At 44.4% G+C, this 23711-nt stretch overlaps 2 protein-coding genes across 2 annotated transcripts in view; one reads left to right on the forward strand and one right to left on the reverse strand.

Annotated features, from left to right (window-relative positions):
- Nucleotides 1–14440, forward strand: part of LOC144667675 (zona pellucida-binding protein 2-like) — a 46603-nt gene extending 32163 nt beyond the window's left edge. The window contains exons 5-9 of the mRNA XM_078529129.1: nucleotides 3286–3412; nucleotides 4939–5024; nucleotides 7536–7640; nucleotides 13522–13681; nucleotides 14343–14440. Of these exons, the coding sequence (XP_078385255.1) occupies nucleotides 3286–3412; nucleotides 4939–5024; nucleotides 7536–7640; nucleotides 13522–13681; nucleotides 14343–14440 (576 nt within the window). The remainder of the gene's footprint in view (nucleotides 1–3285; nucleotides 3413–4938; nucleotides 5025–7535; nucleotides 7641–13521; nucleotides 13682–14342) is intronic.
- A 777-nt stretch (nucleotides 14441–15217) lies between these two features.
- LOC144667731 (von Willebrand factor C domain-containing protein 2-like) lies at nucleotides 15218–20823 on the reverse strand. The gene is made up of 4 exons (XM_078529187.1): nucleotides 20173–20823; nucleotides 19221–19981; nucleotides 17396–17525; nucleotides 15218–16133 (listed from the first exon to the last, which is right to left on the reverse strand). The coding sequence occupies exons 2-4, from the start codon at nucleotides 19596–19598 to the stop codon at nucleotides 15931–15933; spliced, it is 711 nt and encodes a 236-aa protein (XP_078385313.1). The 5' UTR covers nucleotides 19599–19981; nucleotides 20173–20823; the 3' UTR covers nucleotides 15218–15930.
- Between the last annotated feature and the right edge of the window lie 2888 nt (nucleotides 20824–23711).

The raw sequence follows: 23711 nt of genomic DNA on the forward strand, positions 1-23711 counted from the left end.
ATCTGAGGAGTCAAGAATGGTACTGAACATTGTGCAATCATCAGCGAGCATCCCCACTTCTGACCTGATGGTGGAAGATAGGTCATTGGAACTGAGATGATTGACCTCCAACAACCACAACCATCTTCATTCATGCTAGGTATGACTCCAAGCAGCCGAGAGGTTTCCCCCTGATTCCCATTGACACCGGTTTTGGTAGGGCTCCTTGATATCACACTCGGTCAAATGCCGCCTTGATGTCAAGGGTAGTCACTCTCATCTCACCTCGGGAGTTCAGATCTTTCACCCATGTTTGAACCAAGGTTGTAATGAGGTCGGGAGCTGAGTGACTCTGGTGGAACCCAAATTGAGCGTCAGTGAGCAGCTTATTGCTAAACAAATGCCACTTAATAGCACTGTTGATTACCCCTTCCATGACTTTGCTGATGATCGAGAGTAGACTAATAGGGCGGTAATTGGCCAGGTTGGATCTGTCCTGCTTTTTGTGTACAGGACATACCTGGGCAATTTTCCATATTGCCGGATAAATGCCAGTTCAGTAGCTGTACCAGCACAGCTTGGCTAGGGGCATGGCAAGTTCTGGAGCACAAGTCTTCACTATGATTGCTGGAATATTGTAAGGGCCCATAGCCTTTGCAATATCCAGTGCCTTCAGCCATTTCTTGATATCACATGGGGTGAATCAAATTGGTTGAAGATTGGCATCTGTGATGCTGGGGACCTCTGGAGAAGGCCATGATGGATCATCCACTCGGCATTTCTGAGTGAAGATTGCAGCAAATGATTCAGCCTTATCTTTTGCACTGATGTGCTGGGCACATTATTGAGGATGGGGATATTTGTGGAGCCTCCTCCTCTGGTGAGTTGTTTAATTGTCCACTGTAAGGAACATATCTTTTTATTTCTGTTGGACTGTTGTAGAGAACATATCTTTTTATTTTCTGTTGGACTGTGGATTGGAATTACAATGGCTGCAGTTTGAAAGATATATCCACTGGAACAGGATGAGAGATATATATAATGTTGCAGTCCTGGAACAGAGTGTGCCATGAAAGACAGGATGGTACCGGAAAGGAGTCCTGGCCCAAGGAAGCTGCTTGGCAACAACGTTTTAATTGGCTCCTGACCTGGTGACCAGGTTTTGTGTGGTAGCAGTACAGCAGAAAGCTCCTGGCTCGCAAAGAGAAAACATCTAAAATCTCTTTTCCTCATATCTCTATAACCTGGTCTCTATCTGAGGAAACCCCTGTAAAAAGGACAGGGGAAAACCACTGTTAGAGACATTGAAAAACAAATTCTTAACCAGTGAACTAAATACGGAAAGTGCTGGGAGACCACATCGTGTCATCAACAAGAACTGAAAGGAATTTGGAATACGTCGATCAAGAATCCAACCCATCGGATCCTGTACTTTGCATTGGTGCTATTGAACTGTTTTATCCCACCCTTAAAATCCATGTCTTTTATGTGTGTGTGTGCGCATGCGTGTGCGCGCACGGATTTAAGAAGGGTTTAAGTCATAGTGTTAGAAGTTAGCAGTTCATATTTCTTTTGCCACTGGTTAACGACAATTTGTTTAATAAACAGTTATTTACTTCTTAAGTTTACAAACCTGGTGCTTGTATTCTGTTAACCTAAATTAAACAGTTAAGGTAGAATTGGGGCAATCTGGTGGTTTGGTCAAACTTTTCACATTTGTCGCAGCTTGGGGAACAGTGGGGCTTCATATTACAGCGCACTATCCCCAGTGAGTCATGACATCCACCACCATTCACAACTGGATGTGGCAGGACTGCAGAGCTTAGATCTGATCTGTCGGCTGTGGGATCGCTTAGCTCTGTCTATCGCTTGCTGCTTATACTGTTTGGCACGCAATTAGTCCTGTGTTATAGCTTCACCAGTTAACACCTCATTTTTAGGTATGCCTGGTGCTGCTCCTGGCATGTCCTCCTGCACTCTTCATTAAACCAGGGCTGATCCCCAGGTTTGGTGGTAATGGTAAAGTCGGGGATATACTGGGTCCATGAGGTTACAGATTATATTTGAGTACAATTCCGCTGCTGCTGATGGCCCATAGTGCTCCATGGATGCCCAGTCTTGAGTTGCTAGACCTGTTCAAAATGTATCCCATTTAGCACGGTAGTAGTGCCACACAACATGATGGAGGGTATCTTCAATTTGAAGATGGGACTTTATCACTACAAGGACTAAGCAGTGGTCACTCCTAACAATACGGCAGGCAGGTTGGTGAGGATGAAGTCGCGTATGATTTTCCCTCATGTTGGCACCCAGTCTGCAGCTATGCTCGGCCAGCTCAGTCTGTACTGGGGCTACCGAGCCACTCTTAGTGATGGACATGGAAATCCCCCACCCAGAGTACAGCCTGGGTCCTTGCCATCCTCAGTGCTTCCTCTGAGTGGTGTTCAACATGGAGGAGCACTGATTCATTAGCTGAGGGAGGGGCGGTATGTGGTAATCAGGTTTCTTTACCCATGTTTGACCTGATCCCATGAAACCTCGACCAGAGTCAATGTTGAGGACTCACAGGGCAACTCCCTCCCGACTGTATACCATTGTGCCACCACCTCTGCTGGATCTGTCATGCTGATGGGACAGGACGTACCCAGGGCTAATGGTGATTCCATAGGTGTGACTAGGTCAAGCTGTTTCTTGACTAGTCTGTGGGACAGCTCTCCCAATTTTGGCACAAGCCCCCAGATATTAATAAGGAGGACTTTGCAGGGTCAACACAGCTGAGTTTGCATTGTCATTTCCAGTACCTGGATCGATGCCAGGTGACCTGTCAAGTTTTATTCCTTATTGACTTTTTAGCAGTTTGATACAACTGAGTGGCTTGCTAGACCATTTTCAAGGACTCATTTAAGAGCCAGCCATATTGCTGTGGGCCTGGAGTCACGTGTAGACCAGGTAAGGAAGACAGATTTAAAACCAATGGTTTCATGGTCATTGTTAGACTTTTAATTCCAGATTTTTATTACCGTGGTGGGATTCAAACCTGGGACCCCAGAGCATTACCCTGGGTTTCTGAATTATTAGCCCGGTGACAATACCACTGTACCACCACCTCAGCTGTTGATGTTGATCAGCTGTCAGTGGGGTGTTTCGTGGCCCTTCAACTTTATTAATTTTCTAGTAGTTCTCACAAAGAAACCTTTTAATTGAAATTTTCCAGGCTTTCGTGAACCCGACTATTCATTTAAGTTTTCAACTCGCTATCATACGCATGAATGCCATGATCCTTCCAATAATCGTTTTTTTCGTAAGTTCAAGTCAGTGGAGAAAGAGCTAATTTCCGACCTGACCTGCAGAATAACTGATGTAGAGATGAGATGCCATGTTGTCAAAATACCACACAAAGGCTTAATAACTGAACTCTTCATTACATTTAAAGGTAAGTTCAATCTGCAGTGCAGCATCTGGAGTCCGTACTTAAATGTGTAGTGACTTTTTCCTCAAAGATTTATTGCAGATTATGTGTACACTGCTTGTCTTCATTAGCTTTGTACGCATCTGTGAATTGATGTTGTCTTGGAATCACAGCAACCTTTCAGTGCTCGAATAAATCTTTTAGAAAGATGATTTAATTAACCAAATATGTGGGTAGTGCACTGCCTACATATAGAGAGCATACGTTTAAGGTCATCACCAGAAGAACAAAAGGAGAGATCATGAGAATTTCTGTATGCAAAATGTTATTAATAAATGGAATGTGGTACCAGAAAGAGTGGGTGGAAGCAAAATCCATAATAGTTTTTAAAAAGAAAAGTTTTAAAGGGATAGAGAGAGGCAGTGAATGGGATAGATGCATTGGGCTGAATGGCCTCCTCTTCTGCATGATTTAAGAAAATACTGAAGTGAATAAGAATATATCTATAACCATTGAAGGGCAGGTATGGAGCAGTGCAGAGATACTGAAACTCTTTGCAACACTAGTAATTGTATTTGGCCTCCGCCATACTAGTTATTCTGACCCCCAATTTGGCCAGACTAGACTGTTCATAATCTCAACTTCCTGTTCAATTCCAACCTGAATTTTTGACTCCATATCCTTTTCATCACAAAGCTCACCTATTTTCACTTCCATAATATCATCACCTTCACATTTATCTCAGCCCTTCTGATGCTGATCCTTTTTCCCATGCCTTTTTCACCTACCAACTCAATTATTGTAATGTTCTATCAGCCGGCTTTGTACCTTCTACTCTTCATATACTTAAGTTCATCTGAAACTCTGTTGCTTATATCCTATTCTGCACTGCTTGCATAGATGTGCAGGATGTTTTGAGATTTCCACTACCATAATTCCACTGAACAGCTTTTCTAAAGCATGCTCCCTGATGCCTGACCCAAAAAACTAGAGTATGGGACCCGCCTGCAGGTGTTAAACTTGATAACCTCAGCAGCATGGGAGTCGTGTGTTATGTTCAGTGGAAGGCTTAACAAACAGTGGTGGCACCTTAAAAGAAAACAAAAAAGTGCTCGAAAAATTCAGCAAGTCTGACAGCATCTGTGGAGAGAGAGACAGAGATAACGTTTTGAGTCTGTATGACTCTTCTTCAGATCTCAAAAGAGTCATACAGACTCGAAACATTATCTCTGTCTCTCTCCACAGATGCTGTCAGACCTGCTAAATTTTTCCAGTATTTTTTGTTTTCTTTTCAGATTTCCAGCATCTACAGTATTTTGCCTTTATTATAGTGGTGGCCTTTTTGGACGGTATTCCAATAATGTCTGCAATTATTATTAGAATGTCACTCTAATGTAATGTAAAGTTCCTTTCAATTCAGTTCTTTGTTTTTTAAATCTGCACCAGTCACTTGAAACTAAACCTGTAGAGAAATCTGTAGAGGATCTGGGTTATAGACTCAACCTGTAGCACAGTTTAAACCACAAACTATTTTCACTTCAAACCTGCAGTGGATCCCTATGGCTATGGATGGGAAGAAGTATGTAAAAAATTCATACATGACTGTGAGGATGAAACAAACAGAAGAGTAGAGAAGGTAAGTTAAAGAACATTTAGAACCAGCTCCTACCAGGACTGTCATAAGTGTAACAATCTGATAGTGAAAGCCTATCTCCAAGTTTTAAGTGTAAGATATATGATATCAGTGTAGGAACACTTAGGCCCAGATTTTTGCTCCCAGGTTGGGTGCACAGAGATGGGAGAATCACCCAAGGGTTAGATTATCAGTCTGGTGGGTGGAAGGGCGGGGACGGTGGGCTAGATTAGAAGCGAAGACGAGCAACCTGGGAAGAACTGAGGAGGCTGCAGGGTGCAGAGACAGGCTGGGCAGAAGGCACTAGCACTCTCCGGAAATTTTTCTTCAAAAAGTAAAACATAAAACAGCCCTATAGCCCTCAACCCTCTACACCCACCCACTCCACACACTCCTTATGCCCTATTCATGCCAACTCAAACCAACCTATGCCCTTCTATCCACCCCCATGGCTTCTCATACTCTCCATGCCAACCTATGCCTGTCCACCCACACCCACAGCCCCTCATGCCATCCATGCCCCTCTACCCTCAACCATAGCCCTTTATAGCACCTATGCCAACTCATGCCAACCCATTCCAATGCACCCATTACTCACTGTATAGACCTCAGAGCACATGCTGAGATGAAATAAACTAAATTTCTAAATGTCTAATGCAGACTTTAATTAAAAACAACTCTCATTCATAAAAATCCAATCACTACATTTACATTCTTTCAACTACATAATCCCTTATAAAAACAAACATTTCATTCAAGTACTTAATCCTGTATAAAACCAAACATTGGAATTCAAAGTCCCACTTCAAAATAATCTATAATCACTTGTAGCAGTCATTCAAAATGAAATGGCATGTACCCTACTGTGATAATGGAAATATGAAATTAGTCATGCAGCACTAATCCAGAAATGGAAGCCCTCAGGCTTATGTCAACAGACAGAACTAATTAGCAAGCTGTTTTTTTTTAAACACTCAGTTTTTTTCAAAGATTTAAAAGGCAGGAATTCTAAAAGTTTTGACCGCTTTCTTGACAGTTCAAATGAGTTTATGCACTTTTTATGCTCATTCATGTCCACTTTTAACAATCCCAAAGGACACCTTACCTCTCCCAAAGGGTAGCTTGCCTTTCCCAAATGGCACTTGACCTTCACCCAAAGGTTTCCCAAAACCATTTCCAAAGGGGTACCGCAGTCTCTCCAAAGGACTGCGCAAAGTTTAGACCTGCTCCTACCAGGTCTAATCTGCACATGTCATGTTTTCCACGCCTGGCTAACAAAAATTGGACATGACTGGAGGTAGCTGCTGTTTTATATGGGCAGCTGCCTTGGTGAAATGCACATGCCCGTATCCTGACCTGCCCCCAAGAAAATGGTAGATTCCATGTTCAGAGGCGGGGCTTCTGGATTTTAGCCTCCTCCGCCACTTTTGCAACAATGGAGAGGCTCTCCGTTGTTGCAAAAATCTAGGCCCAAGAGTCAAGACTATCCTTTGCAGTATGAAGTGTGAATCATTCATGGAGAATGGGGATAGAGAATAGCCACAGTATAATAAAGGGATGCTGTCTGTGGCAGCATTATCTTGATGGTGTTGCACCCTGATTAATATTTCAAATCCCTGTGTTTTCATTCAAAAACAGTATTTAACGCTTTGAGTCAATTTAACCCATCTTGTTGAGCTCCAAAGCTGATGGTGTGCCTGTTATCAGTAATCACTTTCCTGCATAAACTCATATCAGAGATTGTTAGCTTCCTTCTCAAATGGAGATATATGAATCTTCCAATTCTGGGCTTTTACTTGGATATTTAAGCCAGTTTACTAAACTTAATCCTTCCTGAAAAATAGACGGCACAACCCAAAAGGAAAAAGAAAGCAGGTAAACAGCAGATTTACATTTTTCCAAGATAATTTTTTGTAAAAATATGTTAGATTAGGTTAATAAAAATTAATCATAATAAGTACTTGTCATGGAAGAATGAGTCCAAAGCTAGTCTTTTACCTCAAGCTGGTTTATTCTCAAGACAGCTCTTCAATGCAGCAGGCTTTTCCAGTCCCTTCCATACCAGAATTTTAAAGCTGTACCCATTTATACAATTTTGATGGGTGAACCAGTGCCCATCACATATTTTAACAGGCAGTTGTCTTTAACAATGTAACTGTCAGTCAGCAAGAAGATTGTCCAGGTTCAATAACAATGTGATTACTGATACATTGACAGTAACAAAATAAAAATTGTGACACAAAATGGCAAAAATGGGACAATGCTGTGAGCAGATTAAAAGTGTTTAAATGTCTCCTGTATTTGGTAACTTAGGGTTAAACTCCCAGTAATAAATCCAGTTCTGATGGTTTATTACTGTAATATATCAAAAAACATTCAACACTCAGCTGGCGAGGGCAATTAAACATTCCTGCAAGCTGCTGCCATTCTAGTATTTCCATTTTATTCATTCACTATTCTGTCATGGAACCTAAGCAGATGTTGTGACACAGCTTTTGTGTGATTCTATTTCAGGCCCGACATCGTATTGAGGCTTTCTTCAAGAAGCAGAGTGTTGTATTGGACAAAATGAAAGAAAGCTTGCCCACCTTTTATTACATTGCAAATTCTCTGAACACAGTTCGAGTGGATCATTGTCGACCAGGTTTTGGAAAAAACAAGTTAACGCACTTAGATTGTTCTGAATGCTGCGGTGAGTTCTGAGCTGCTGTTTTTGTAGTTAGTGACTGAATCGTCATCTTATACTTTCTATGGCTGTCATATCCTTCCTATATTGGGGTGTCCAGGAGTGCATGTGGTGCAGCCATGGTCTAACTTGCTTTATTTAGTGGCCCTTTTTAAAATCTTGAACCCAATTTGACCTTTTATGCTCTTTCCTACACTCCCATCTTTAAAGATCTACTGGTCGTTATTGCTGGCAATAAGTTAAAGGATAATATTATTTATGTTTTTCTTGTGTTCTCTTTTTTTCCTTAATTGGTTTCTCTCTTTCTGTTGCTCTACTTCTCTCTGTTCTCCTCTCATTTTCTCTGTTTATTGATACTGGTAGTTGAGGGCTCTGTTTGGTTGGGATAGGGGTTTGGAGGGTCTAGTCAAGGGTGTAGACTGGCAGAATATGGTCTTTATGAGGTGCTGGTTGGTGACCTAAGGCCACATTTTGCAATAATGGATGCGGGACATAGATTCAAAAGGAATTGGACCAATATTGGGGAGTTGACGCTAATTGCACCAGTGGAAAATAGCAACAGAAGGGGGAACATACGAACATACAGAAATGACAGATAGGGACATGCCCACTGGTGTATCCTGCCTATCCCAGAAGCATCATACCATAACATCACCTACCAGGCGGGGGGTGGGGTATACTGAAAGTTAGGAATAATGGAAGAAATGTAAGCCTCACCAACTTAAATCTAATATCCAAGTGTGATATTTAGGTGTGACGGAAAAAGTATGATGTGGCCTTCCTGTAAAAATAAGAAATAGCGTGCTATATATAATCTCATAGACTCATAGACATTTACAGCACAGAAGGAGGCCATTCAGCCCATCATGTCCACGCCAGTCAACAAAGATCTGACTACACTAATCCCATTTTCCAGCGCTTCGCCTATAGCCCTGGAGGCTATGGCAATGCAAGTGAATATCTAAATACTTCTTAAATGTTACAAGACTTTCTGACTCAACCACCCTTTCAGGTAGTGAGTTCCAGACTCCCACCACCCTCTGGGTGAAACATTTTCTCCTCAACTCCCCTCTTATCCTTTTACCTCTTACCTTAAATCTATACCCCCTGATTCTTGACCCCTCTACTAATGGAAAAAGCACCTTCCTAACCACTCTATCTATGCCCCTCACAATCTTATACACCTCTATCAGGTCCCCTCTCAACCTTTGCTTCTCGAAGGAAAACAACCCCAGCCTATCCTATCTTTCCTCATAGCTCAGACCCTCCAGCCCAGGCAGCATCCTGGTAAATCTCCTCTGCACCCTCTCCAGTGCAATCACATCCTTCCTATAATGTGGTGACCAGAACTGCACGCAGTACTCCAGTTGTGGCCTAATCAACATTTTATACAGTTCCAGCATAACCTCCCTGCCCTTGTACTCTACGCCTTGGCTAATAAAGGCAAGTGTCCCATGTGCCTTCTTAACCACCTTATCTACCTGCCCTGCTACCTTCAGGGATCTATGGATATGTACACCAAGGTCCCTCTGATCTTCAGTACTTTCCAGGGTCCTACCGTTCATAGTGTAATCCTTTGCCTTGTTAGCCCTCCCCAAGTTCATTACCTCACACTTTTCCGGGTTGAATTCCATTTGCCACTGCTCTGCCCACCTGACCAGTCCATTGATATCCTCCTGCAGTTTACAGCTATCCTCCTCACCATTTACCACTCTACCAATTTTCATGTCATCCACGAACTTCTTGATCATACCCCTTACATTTAAGTCCAAATAATTTATATACACCACAAACAGCAAAGGCCCCAGCACTGAGCCCTGTGGAACCCCACTGGAAACTGACTTCCAGTCACAGAAACATCCCTCTACCATCACCCTCTGCTTCCTGCCTCTCAGCCAATTTTGGATCCAACATGCCACTTTGCCTTGGATCCCATGGGCTCTTACTTTCTTGACCAGTCTGCCATGAGGGACCTTATCAAAAGCCTTGCTAAAGTCCATGTAGACCACATCAAATGCATTACCCTTGTAAACACTCCTGGTTACCTCCTCAAAAAATTTGATCAAATTTGTCTAACATGACCTTCCCTTAACAAATCCATGCTGACTATCCCTGATTGATCCGTGCCTCTCCAAGTGCAGATATATTCTGTCCGTCAGAATTCTTTCTAGTAACTTCCCCACCACTGAGATTAGACTGACTGGCCTGTAATTCCTGGTCTATCCCTTCCTCCCTTTTTTTAATAATGGGACAACATTAGCAGTCATCCAGTCCTCTGGCACCTCACCTGTGGCCAGAGAGGATTTGAAAATTACTGCCAGGGCCCCTTGCCTCACTCAACAGCCTGGGGTACATCTCATCTGGCCCTGCGGATTTATCCACTTTTAAGCCACTAAACCCGCTAGTACCTCCTCTCTCTCAATGTTAATTTCCTCCAATATTTCACAGTCCTCCAGCCTGATGTCTATACCTGCATCGTCCTTTTCCATTGTGAAGACCGATGCAAAGTATTCATTGAGGACTGTGCCCACGTCTTCCGGGTCCACATACAGATTACCACTATGGTCCCTAATTGACCCAACTCTTTCCCTAGTTACACTCTTGCTCTTCATATATTTAAAAAACCCTTTGGGTTTTCCTTTATTCTACCCACCAATGCTTTCTCATGCACTCTCTTAGCTTTCCTAATTTCCTTTTTAAGTCCCCTCTTGCACTTTTTATATTCCTCGAGGGACTCTGCCATATTGAGCCCCCGGTGTCTGCCATAAGCTTCTCTTTTTTTCTTAATCCTAACCTTTATGTCTCATGACATCCAGGGTTCTCCAGACTTGGTCGTCCCCTTTGTCTTTACGGGAACATATTTTCCCTGTACTCTCGCTATTACCTCCTTGAATGCCTCTTACTGCTCTGACACAGTTTTTTCTGCAAGTAATTTGGGCCAAATCGTATCTCATCTTAGTAAAATTAGCATTTCCCCAGTTTAGAACTTTTATTCCTGTCCCAACCTTATCCTTTTCCATAACTATCCTAAGTCTGACTGAGTTATGGTCACTATCTCCAAAATGCTCCCCTACTGATATGCCTTCCACCTGCCCGGGCTCATTTCCGAATATTAGGCCCAGAACTGCCCCCTCCCTTGTTGGGCTTTCTATGTACTGGCTAAAAAAATTCTCCTGGATGCAACTTAAGATATTTGCTCCCTCCTTACCTTGCACACTAAAACTATCCCAGTCAATATTTTGGTAGTTATAATCCCCTCCTATTACTGCTTTATAATTCTTATACTTCTCTGAAAATTGATTACATATTTGATCCTCTGTCCCACCCTGACTGTTTGGGGGCCTATTGTATACACCCAACAGTTTGCCCCTTTTGTGTTTTTTATTTCTACCCATATGGCCTCATTTGATGATCCTTCCAAGATACCAGCCCTGTTCACTGCTATAATTGATTTCTTGATCAATATTGCAACCCCGCCCCCCCACCCCCATCATCTTCTATCCCCCTCTCTATCTCATCTGAATACCCTATAACCAGGAATGTTAAGCTGCCAATCCTGCCCTTTTAGCCAAGTCTCGGTCATAGCTGTGATATCATACTCCCACGTGCCTATCCGTGCCCTCAGCTCATCTGTCTTATTCCTCAGGTTCCTTGCATTAAAATATATTCCATTTAGCTTTGCTAAGCTCTCTTTCTTATCTAGCCTGTTTCCTCTGCCCTCCAGACTCACTTACTAGCATTTTAACTTCTAATTCCATCTCAGCTTCTCTCCCCTCTGAACTACTTTTCAGGATCCTATCCCCCTACCAATTTAGTTTGAATCCAACCAACAGCATTAGCAAACCTCCCCGCGAGGATGTTGGTCCTGTTCTTGTTCAGATGTAACCCGTCCAACTTGTACAGGTCCCACCTCCCCCAGAAACAGTCCCAATGCCCCAGGAATCTAAAGCCCTCCCTCCTGCACCATCTCTCCAGCCACGCATTCATCTGCTCTGTCCTTCTGTTCCTATACTCACTACTGCGTGGCACTGGGAGTAATCCGGAGATTCCTTTGAAGCCCTGCTTTTCAATTTCCTACCTAACTCTCTGCTTGCAGGACCTCGTTTCTCTTTCTTCCTACGTCATTGGTCCCAACATGGACCATGACCTCTGGCTATTCACCTTCCCCCTTCAGAATGCCCTGAAGCCGTTCCAAGACATCCTTGACCCTGGCACCTGGGAGGCAACATACCATCCTGGAGTCACATCTACGGCCACAGAAGCGCCTGTCTACTCCCCTCACTAACGAACCCCCTACCACAATTGCCCTTCCACACTTCTTCCTCCCCCTGCCCCGAGCAGCTGGACCACCCACAATGGGTGGATTGGCCTCCTCAGAGGATCTGTCACTCTCACTGTCCAAGGCCGAAAAACAGTTTGCGAGCATGATGCACTGGGGGGATTCCCTCACTACCTACCTGGTCCCCTTCTTCTGTTTGGCGGTCACCCATTCCCCCTCTGCTTGTGCTTCCTTAAGCTGAGGGGTGACCACAAACCTTTCGGCCCCATGAATGCACATAGTGCCCCCAGCTGCCGCTTAAGCTCCTGAAACCAGAGCTCGAGTTGCTCCAATCGGAGGCATCTCCTGCACACATGGTCATCCAGGCTGCCAGGAGCGTCTAGGATTTCCCACATAGCGCAGGATGTGTAAATCACAGGACTGAGCTCCCCAGACATATCTTAACTAAATAGAATATGGACCCTTGCTTTTATTTTACCCTTACCCCGACTTGAGTCTCGCTGTTTTAACCTCTCTCTCCCATAGTTAAGCTGAAGTCCTCTCCGCGTCCTTTTTAAACTGAAGCCTCTCCCGCTCTCTGTGCTTTTTTCAAACTGAAGTCCCAGCCGCTCTCCGTGTCCTTTTCAAAACATTTAATACATTATAGGAAGATAGCTAAGCCTGCACCTCCAGATCTTGGTTCCCCTGCACAGTTAAGGATCTTACCATTTAGGCTACATGTCCTTTCCTTATTCCTTTTTCCTGAATACTACTACATCACATTTCTCTGCATTTAATTTCATTTGCCACCTATTTACCCACTGCACTCACAGGCATTCGCACATTTACTGCAGCAACAAAGAAGTACTTGATACACAAAGATATAAGTTATAAAACAGTCAAATAGCTAATGAATATTGCTGGGTATTTCCTTGGGGTTTCTCCTGTTCCAGCGTTGTAACTGGCGGAGGCTCAGTGGAAACCAGCGTTACGCAGGAACAGGGCTTCTGCAGAACTTCCAGCAAAGTAAAGGGGATGGATGGAAACAGCTCCACTGGAACTCCTAGCATTAAACTGATTTATGATCAGGGATCAGTTATCAATATCCCCTCTTGGCAATTTATTTGTAGAGAATAGAATAAGTAAATATTTTACCGAGTAATATTTGTCATCGTAACTTTTCATCATTGTAAGTAGTCACAACTTGAAAAGATCCTGACTCAATGTGCTGCGACTTCACACAGGGCCACAAAACCCCCTTGGTAATTTGATGGCAGCAACTTACTTTGTAACATCAGCATCTTTGGTCCTTCAGTGTGTTTCCCCCTATCTTCCATCCTGTTTGGGTCATTTGTCCCTTTGTCTTAAATTCCCAATTCTTGCTTTGTACCCCTGATGCAACTGATCCTCAACCCCTGGCCATATCAGCTCCATATCTGTTTCAAAAATAAATGTTATTCTTTGTAAAGATTCACTTCCTGCAGCAACACTTCAAGGCAGCAAAGATTTTTAGTTAGTGAAATGTTCTATTGGGTAAGTTTAACAAAATGGTCTAGAAAATCAAGAACTCCCATACTGTGTGCCCAAATGGAGAGGTCAAAGGTGTCCCGGTTATTGCCATCGTCCCTCATTGGAATGAGACGGTGCTGCAGGAGGAGCCCTATGAAAAGGAGAGGTCAAAGATCAGGTCACGGCTCACACTGCTGCAGTCCACAGGTAACAAAAGACTCCATGAGGGTGGTCATAGCAGCAGCAGCAGCCGCTGAAGATGGGACCCAGGTGGCGATGAAAGGAATATTAGAGATTTTGGAGCTGGCTGCAGTTTCATTTGGGAGGGTCCTCTAATGTAGAGTTAGGAGCCTTGTTCCTGTCAGTTCTACATTCAGCAGTAATAGATTGATGAGTTGCAGGCATAAATAGCCACATGCAAATATAATGTTGTGACTATAATAGAAACCTGGCTTAAAGAAGGGAAGGGCTGGATATTAAATACTTCGAATACAAGAGCGATTTGGATTATTACCTGAAAAGGAAGAATGTGCAGGGTTACGGGAAATGGCAGTAGGTGAACTGCTTTTTTAGAGAGCTGGCACAGACACAATGGGCTGAATGGCCTCCTTCTGTGGTGTGACCATTCTGTGATTTCTATGATAAGTAACTTACCATTTTTAGTGCCGACTTTCTGGGGTGTTGGTTTCCATGAGTGTGATGGTTGCGGCTGCCTCAGGGTAAAGCAGTATTGGAGTGGAAATCCCAAACAGGCAATAGCCTCTTATTTGCATATGCAAATAGCCTAATGTCTGGGGAATTGCCTTGCTTCTATTTCAGCTGCCATGTTGCGTATCCTAACTATGTGTCTCCACGTTTACTCCCACAGTGGTTTGTGATCACGGAATGTACAGTCCGAACAATGATGTGTTCTGTAAACCCTGCACCAGTGTCAAGATTAATTACTATGGAGCAACTGCATGCTAACTAGAGCCATGTTGCTCCAATCTTATATTCATCTCAACGATTAATGCTGCTCTCTTACAAAAACAATTTCACCTGCCAAGCACAAGTTAACCACTGATATTATTAGTAAGATTACATTATTGTCTTACAAAGATCTATCTGTATACATAAACTACATTTGTGAAATCTATATTGGGAGCAATTGCTGTAAGATCTAGCTTTGTGAAGATTTGTGACTGCTTCTGCTGTCCTAATTAGATTGACATTATTTATCCCCAGTTGGTAATCGTTAAATATTGTACAAATCCCAGTTTGCTGATGTCTCTAATATTCAGCAATAATGTGGTATTAGTGTGGGGGCTGTGTTACCCATTGTTATGTATAATCAAACACTCTCGATTATTGAACTAGCCATGAATTATCAGAAAGTGTTAAAGCTTCTTTAAAAATGCGACTAAAACCAAGCACCGGCTTCTTTAAGTTTGCATTTATCAATTAGTTATTTAACTTGGGAACTATAAGATCAGCCATACATGTCAGTGATTGTTTTATCTCAGAGCAATCAATCATCAATTTTGTTAGAACAGTGCACACAGAACTGTTGCTGGCCACAATGACTGTATGTGAGGCACTAGGCTCACTGAGCAGACAAGGCTGCACCATCCTATCAAAGAACAAACACTTAGAGAAAAACTCAATTTAAGTAACTTATGGTGCAGGCTGAACTTTCGTCAATGTTTTATCATGATTTGCAGTTTTAAGTCAATGTAAGCACAGGCACAGAGTGCAACAAAATGTACCACCAAACAACTTTTATTTATATTTTTACAATAAATGTCAAACACTCTGCAAACAGGCCTGGAGATTCAGTGTGGAGCAGCCTCCACAATTAGCAGAGAAGGTTGTCACGTTTCACTGGAAGTAATGGGCAGAGCAATATGTGTTAGACTTCCCATATCCCTGGAACAGGACTATGCGAAGCACTTATCCAAATCTGACACAGAGAAGTAAGGGAAGGTTTTAATTCTCTCTGTCCAGCAGAACAGGGCAGTAACAGAGTTAAAATTAAAGTGGTTGACTTGCTACTGAATTCCTGCTCCTCCTCCAATTTCTTTACGTTGCAGGTGCCCCCCCCCCCCTCCTCCCCCACAGCCACCCACCAGTCCTAAGCCTCACTGATGCATGAAGAACCCAATGAAGTTTTGGAGGCCAAGTGGAGAGAGCTGCAACCTGAAAGCTCCACTCAGTAGTCAGGAGGAAGAGGCCTTAGAACAGTAAACCTCGAATTCATTCTGTACAGCCAAGAGGAACAGGAATTAATGCCTCAACCTTACCCCACCCTCTGACAAGACTTGCTTTACTGCTGCCAGGGCAGGGCGCTGGATCATGGTCTGTTAATTGACTGGGCCTCCCCCTGAATGTTGGCCAGTAACTAGATGGTTAAGATTCCCATTATAATGCGGGCACAATCTGGGGAACATTCACTATGACAGCAGGGCTCTGCAATGAGATTATCGTCCATGTGCCCATTCCCACTGGCGTCCTTCCTTTACACTATAATGATGATCCTGCCTCCTTCCACGGGAGCTGCAGATTGCTTGTTGTTGAGGTTCCCAGGAGCCATCCTTATATGGACAGAAGCAGACAGACCTTCCATCCATTTCCACTTTCACGCCAGCAGGGATAATGGTGTTTCCTGCAAAGCAGTTGGGTCCTGTAAGAATTAAACAGTGTTACAGTGGCAGGGGCAAAGAAAGGCTGATTAGTAAACAAAGGGTTAATGGAAATCATAAATCTAGCCTAAATGTGGAATAAGAGGAGGTCATTTTGCCCCTTGACCTGTTACACTATTCGGTTAGATCACAGCTGATTAATGCTTCAACTTCATTTACTTGTTTTTGCCCCACACCTATCAAATTCACCCAACAGGAGCTTATCGATCTCAGTCTTGAACACTTCAGCTGTCCCCAAGCATTCACAGCAAAAATGTATCCTGAATTCCCTCCTGAATGGCCTCGCTCTAATTTTAAGATACACCCTCTTTTTCTGGACTTCCCCCACAAAATGAAATAATTTCTCTGTGCCTACCCACATGGATCCTTTGATCATTGTAAACTCCTCACTCTCTAAGCTCAAGGGAAAACAAACCGTGTTTTCACAACCTGCCCTCATAATTTAACCCTTGTGTCCAACTGAAGATCCGACTCCATTCTCTAATCCGCTTTATTGATATTTATGGTGAAAAGCTAAGGCTGCAGATCCTAGAGTAACAGCACTTGCCACATTGATATTTCACATGTGTACCACTCTGCCACAGGGTATTCAGGTCAGTTGTGTGAGTATTTATATGAATGGCTAATAAATAGCTTTCTAGCTGTTTCATTTAACAAGGAGGGTGCCGGCTGGATGGGTTAGGAGGGAGAGTGGTCTTTCTATTCAGATTCTGCTCATCTCCCATCTACATTTTTTATATTAGCCCTACACAGCTGACATCCTTGAAGCAACACCTGACGATAAACTGGCTGGATGTTCCTGGTTACCAACCATAGCAAATCTCTTTGATATTGCCATCAGAGAGCTGTGTGCTGGCTGCCAGTGTTACTCACGCAGCAATAGTGCAATGTACAAGTAGCTTCTGAGGGGTAGTGAACTGCCAACAGGAGAGGTGTCACCTTGTGTCTCCCTGCAGAACTGACTTGGTGGTATTGCTAACAGAGAAGCCACTCATCCATCAGCGGAATAGCTGCAGGAGTCTGAACTCTGTCTCACTCTGGGTCCTGATCCACTATATAAATTCTCACAACCCCAAGCTAAACCCAGGGTTGATGGGTAAACGTAGCGCTTAGTGCGGGTTAGGATCCAGCAGCAAGGTTTTGGAGTTCAGATTTTTGGAGGCCAGCCAGAGATTTGGAAAAGTCAAGTCCTTCCTATCCTAAGGTGCTTTTGATGCTGCACTCTTATTGTAAATGGACTTACCCTGCTTGCACACAGGACAGCACTGGTTGGGTTCATACGATGGGTTGACACAGTGGACAGGAGCACATTCTGCAGTCAGACAGTACACTTCTCGATTAGCTTCACATCGACACCTCTCACAGGCAGATGGCTACAGAAACAATGTTATAGATCTGAAATCAGTGATCCATTAAGTCAAATTTCCTGAAAATGTCATCTCAACAGCATCATAATTAAAAACCTGACAGTGGGAACAACAGATTCTGGAAATTAATTTCATTTAAAGAGGGCTAGTGGGGACTTGACATTAAATGCTGTCAGTTTCCAACATCGGCATGGTTAGGCATCTATAGAAATCAGGATAACGTCAAATGTAGCACCAGCCAGGCTGTAGCCCATGAGTAAGAAGAATTAATTGTTTAACAGGTTGGGCCTGTCTAAACTTACTGATACCAAGCAGTGATGGTTAAGTTGTGCATCAACTGGGAACAAAGGCTGATGTGAGATTGCAGATGGGGAGTAATAGTGGAGAGCACAGCCCCTCCCATTCACACAGTTTCTCTTTAAAGGCAGCAGATGGCAGTGTTGGTGTGTGCAACATGTGAAGCCTGCAGTGCCGCCCGCCCCCTCCCATTAAATTATGGGTCAGATCTGTCACACTTCAAACTTTGCATCTTGGCATACACGTACATTTAAGCATCACACTTTAAAAGAATATTTAAAAATGTACAAAACAAAAACAATTTCCTCAGAACATTAGGAACGACAAGAGTCCTTTCAGCCTTTCGAGCCACCATTCAGTGAAATCCTGGCTGAACTGTACCCCAACCCTGTTTACCGACCTTTGCTCCCTTGATATCCTGACTCAACAGAAAAAACCCTACTGATCTAAGCCTTGAATGCTCCACTTGTCTCTCCACTTATTCATGTCAGCTCTATGCAAGAGCAGTTTAGCTAGTCACACTCCCCTCTTGAGGGAGAGTTGATTATTGATTAGAATTATTAAATGGTTACAGCACGGAAGGAGGTCATTCAGTCCATCGTGTTCATGGCAGCTCTCTGCAAGAGCAGTTTAGCTAGTCCCACTCCCCTACCCACAGCCCTGCAATCCTTATCCATATCCCTGCAATTCCTACCCATCACCCTCAAGTCCCTACCCCTCAAATCCCTACCCATAGCCCTCAAATCCCTACCCCTCAAATCCCTACCCATAGCCCTCAAATCCCTACCCATAGCCCTCAAATCCTTATCCATAGCCCTGAATATTTTTTCTTGTTAGGTGCGTATCCAATTTCGAATGCCACAACTGAACCCACCTTCACCACGCTCTCAGACAGGTGTATCCCAGATCCTAACCACTCACTTTGTAAAAAGGTTTTTCTTCATTTTGCCGTTGGTGCTTTTGCCAATCACCTTAAATCGGTGTCCTCTGGCTCACGACCTTTCACCAATGGGAAGTTGCTTTCTGTGTACTCTGTCCAGACCTCTCATGATTTTGAACTCCTCTATCAAATCTCTTGACCTTCTCTGTAAGGAGAACAAGCCCAACTTGCAGATTTCCACTATATATATTTTGTGTGGAAAATGTGCTTCCTGATATCACTCCTGAACACCCTAACTCTATTTTAAGATTATAGCCTTTCCCTGATACCTCAACGGAGGAAACAGTTTATCACAATATACCCTGTTGAATCTTTTTCAGCCTGCTAATTTCAGGGAAACTTGCAACTAGGGAAAAACAGGATGTGCATAAAAATCATTGCCGCTCCAACAGTGCGGCATTCCCCCGGACAAAAATCACAGAAAATGATTGAAAGGAGAAACAAGATCAAAAAACTGTTGTTACCCAGAACTCCTGGAATAGCCGGTACATCTTGCCTCCATATTGACATGAATTGCGGAATTCCACACAGCGTGGGCAGCAGGAGTGGTAACTTATACGGATACACCGGGGAGGGATTCGAGGGCACTGGGGCTTGCGGCACACAGGACCAGCTTCAGTGCAGACACAAGGGCAAGCCGTTGCAGTTGGGTAAAACTTCTCTCCCACATCAAACACAAATCCATTGTCATCGATGCAGCCTTTCCCTCGATAATCTGGCAGCATATAGTCGGAGTCACCTTTGGAAAGGATTTCATTGACACTGTCTGCTCTGGACTTTGCCATGTGTGTCAGTGTCAGGCACACCAACACAAGCCAGGGCCGCTTTCTCAATGCTGCCATCAGCAAGGAACAACGTCAAAGGGTTTCTTTCACGTTGTTTTCAGCAAAAGGACAAAGATGAAGAAAATTGTGAGCTCTGCCACCCTGTAATAAACATTCAGTCTGAGTGACGTATTATACCAATCGCTGAGCTCAAACTGCAGGTAACGGACATCACTAACTAGGCCAAAAATGCCCACCTAGTTGAGAAAATGCCTCCTGCTAACTTCCATGAGTGGAGAAGGCTGCAACTATCAGTTCAGAAAGCAGAAATAGACTGAAACAGATGCCATCTCCCCTGTTTGGCAGCAGCTGCTGTCTTTGAGCCAGATATTAGTGTGATGCTTTGTGAAGATCAAGTCTGATGGTACCATCATACAGTTAGTCACAATATCACAAGTCAGCTGCAAAGCACAATAAGATCCATTCCTATAGCGGTCCTCAAACAAAGAGAGATGGAAAAATTAGCAACAAACAGGATAGAAGGGGAAACAAAATTGAGGCTGGGAGGGAAGGGGGCAAGAACATAGGCACAGGAGTAGTTAATTCAGCCCCTTGATTGTGAGCAATCTGTATCTTAACTCAAACTACCCACCTTGCCTATGGAGAGTGGGTCTAACTGCTTTGGTCTCTGAGAGAGCCATGGCAGACTCGATGCGCTGAATGGTCTCCTTCGGCAGTGTTACTGTGACCCTAAAAATTTAGCAATTTTAGCTCTGAATTTTTCAAGTGGTCCCAAGCAGCTTTTTGGGGGAGAGAGTACCAGATTTCAACTTCCCTTTGTGTGAAATGTTTCCTGACATCACCCTGAGAAGGGGTTACAGGAAGGTGAAATTAGATTCATGGGGACTTATCTGAGAGTGCAGACTGTCAGTAATCGGACTGATCTCACTCTCACTCCCCCAGTTACTCAAAGCTTGTTTTCCAACACCTTTAATCTTCAGATTCCTGCTGTACAGCCACACACAATTATTGTTAAACAGAGCAGGGTCAGGGAGAGGTTGAGTGTCAGGGTGAATGACAGGATCAGCGTTAGAGTCAGAGGCAGACAGAGAGTAACAGGATCAGGGACAGGCACATGGACAATGAGAGGGATAGGGTCAGGGATGGGATTAGGGTCAGATGCAGTAAAAGAGAGAGTGACCCCAACAGTTTGCAGATGACACAAAGCTGGGTGGGAGGGTGTGCTGTGAGGAGGATGCAGAGATGCTTCAGTGTGATTTGGACAAGCTGAGTGAGTGGGCAAACGCATGGCAGATGCAGTATAATGTGGATAAATGTGAGGTTATCCATTTTGGTAGCAAAAACAGGAAGGCAGATTATTATCTGAATGGCTATAAATTGAGAGAGGGGAACGTGCAACAAGACCTGGGTGTCCTCGTACACCAGTCGCTGAAGGTAAGCATGCTGGTGCAGCAGGCGGTAAAGAAGGCAAATGGTATGTTGGCCTTCATAGCGAGAGGATTCGAGTACAGGAACAGGGATGTCTTGCTGCAATTATACAGGGCCTTGGTGAGACCACACCTGGAATATTGTGTGCAGTTTTGGTCTCCTGATCTGAGGAAGGATGTTCTTGCTATAGAGGGAGTGCAGCGAAGGTTTACCAGACTGATTCCTGGGATGGCAGGACTGACATATGAGGAGAGATTGAGTCGATTAGGATTATATTCGCTGGAGTTCAAAAGAATGAGGGGGGATCTCATAGAAACCTATAAAATTCTAACAGCACTAGACAGGGTAGATGCAGGAAGGATGTTCCCGATGGTGGGGGAGTCCAGAACCAGGGGTCACAGTCTGAGGATACGGGGTAGACCATTTAGGACTGAGATGAGGAGAAATTTCTTCACCCAGAGAGTGGTGAGCCTGTGGAATTCACTACCACAGAAAGTAGTTGAGACCAAAACATTGTATGTTTTCAAGAAGGAGTTAGATATAGCTCTTGGGGTGAAAGGGATCAAATGTTATGGGGAGAAAGCAGGAGCAGGCTATTGAGTTGGATGATCAGCCATGATCGTAATGAATGGCGGAGCAGGCTCAAAGGGCCGAATGGCCTACTCCTGCCCCTAGTTTCTACATTTCTATGACCCAGTCAGGGTTAGGGTCAACCGCAGGGTTAGAGTCAGGAACAATGAGAGGTTGGGGTTAGGGTCAGGGACAATGAGAGGGTCGGGGTTAGGGTCAGGGACAATGAGAGGGTCGGGGTGAGGGCCAGGGACAATGAGAGGGCCGGGGGTAGAGTCAAGGACAATGAGAGGGTCGGGGTTAGAGTCAGGTTTGTACTGACAGCTGGAATTTGAGAACAGCTTTGAAGAAAGGGAGTTTACAGCTGTGCAATGCTACAGTTTATCTCGAATTGCAGCTCCAAAAACATGCACAAATTGATAAGCAAACAAAACAGCCATAGAGCAAATAGGATTATCCCACAAAAAACAATTACAAAGAAATTACAGCACAGAAACTACTGGTCCAACCAACAGATCCATGCCAGTACCTCTATTCCACATGATCCTCCTCACAGCCAGTGTATCTCACCTTATCAGCAAATCCTTCTATTCCTTTCTCACTCAAGTTTATTTAACCTCTCATTCAATATGAAAATAGCCAGATAATCTATTATTCCCTAAGGAATAAATAGAGGCTGTGGGATCTTTTACATCCACCTTGAAAGGCGGAGAGGGCTTTGGTTTAACATTAGATCTGAAAGGGAGCACCTCTGACAGTGCGGCGCTCCCTCAGTACTGACCCTCCGACTATGCAGCACTCCCTCAGTACTGACCCTCCGACACTGCAGCACTCCTTCAGTACTGACCCTCCAACAGTGCGGTGCTCCCTCAGTACTGACCCTCCGACAGTGTGGCGCTCCCTCAGTACTGACCCTCCGACACTGCAGCACTCCCTCAGTACTGACCCTCCGACAGTGCGGCACTCCCTTAGTACTGACCCTCCGACAGTGCAGCACTCCCTCAATACTGACCCTCCGACAGTGCAGAACACTTTCAGTACTGACCCTCAGACAGTGCACACTCACAGTACTGACCCTCTGACAGTGCAGCACTCCCTCAGTACTGACCCTCCAACAGTGCAGCACCCCCTCAGTACTGACCCTCTGACAGTGCAGCACTCCCTCCGTACTGACCCTCCGACAGTGCCGCACTCCCTCAGTACTGACCCTCTGACGATGCAGCATTCCCTCAGTGCAACATAATTCCAGCTCCAGGTCTTTCTCTGAATTCCAAAATAAAAACAGAAAGTTCTGGAAAAACTCAGCAGATCTGGCAGCATCTATGGAGAGAGAAACCAGATGGACCACCCAGCGTCGACTTAGGCACCAGAAACGACAACGGCAATCGCAGCCCTGTCGACCCTGCAAAGCCCACTTCACTAATCTCCGGGGGCTAGTGCCAAAATTGGGAGAGCTGTCCCACAGACTAGTCAAGCAACAGCCTGACATAGTCATCCTCATGGAATCATACCTTATAGATAATGTCCCGGACACCACCATCACCATCCCTGGGTATGTCCTGTCCCACCGGCAAGACAAAGCCAGCAGAGATGGCGGCACAGTGGTATACAGTCGGGAGGGAGTTGTCCTGGGAGTCCTCAACATCGACTCCGGACCCCATGAAGTCTCATGGCATCAGGTCAAACATGGGCAAGGAAACCTCCTGCTGATTACCACGTACCGCCCCCCATCAGCTGATGAATCAGCGCTCCTCCATGTTGAACATCACTTGGAGGAAGCACTGAGGGTGGCAAGGATGCAGAATATAGTCTGGGTGGGGGACTTCAATATCCATCACCAAGAGTGGCTCGGAAGCACCACTACTGACCGAGCTGGCCGAGTCCTAAAGGACATAACTGCTAGACTGGGTCTGCAGCAGGTGGTGAGGGAACCAACAAGACGGAAAAACATACTTGACCTCATCCTCACCAACCTGCCTGCTGCAGATGCATCTGTCCATGACAGTTTCGGTAGGAGTGACCACCGCACAGTCATTGTGGAGACAAAGTCCCACCTTCATATTGAGGATACCCTCCATCGTGTTATTTGGCACTACCGTCGTGCTAAATGGGATAGATTTCGAAGAGATCTAGCAGCTCAAGACTGGGCATCCATGAGGCACTGTGGGCCAT

Source organism: Cetorhinus maximus, chromosome 25 (assembly GCF_964194155.1).
Source record: "Cetorhinus maximus chromosome 25, sCetMax3.hap1.1, whole genome shotgun sequence".
NCBI lineage: Eukaryota > Metazoa > Chordata > Chondrichthyes > Lamniformes > Cetorhinidae > Cetorhinus > Cetorhinus maximus.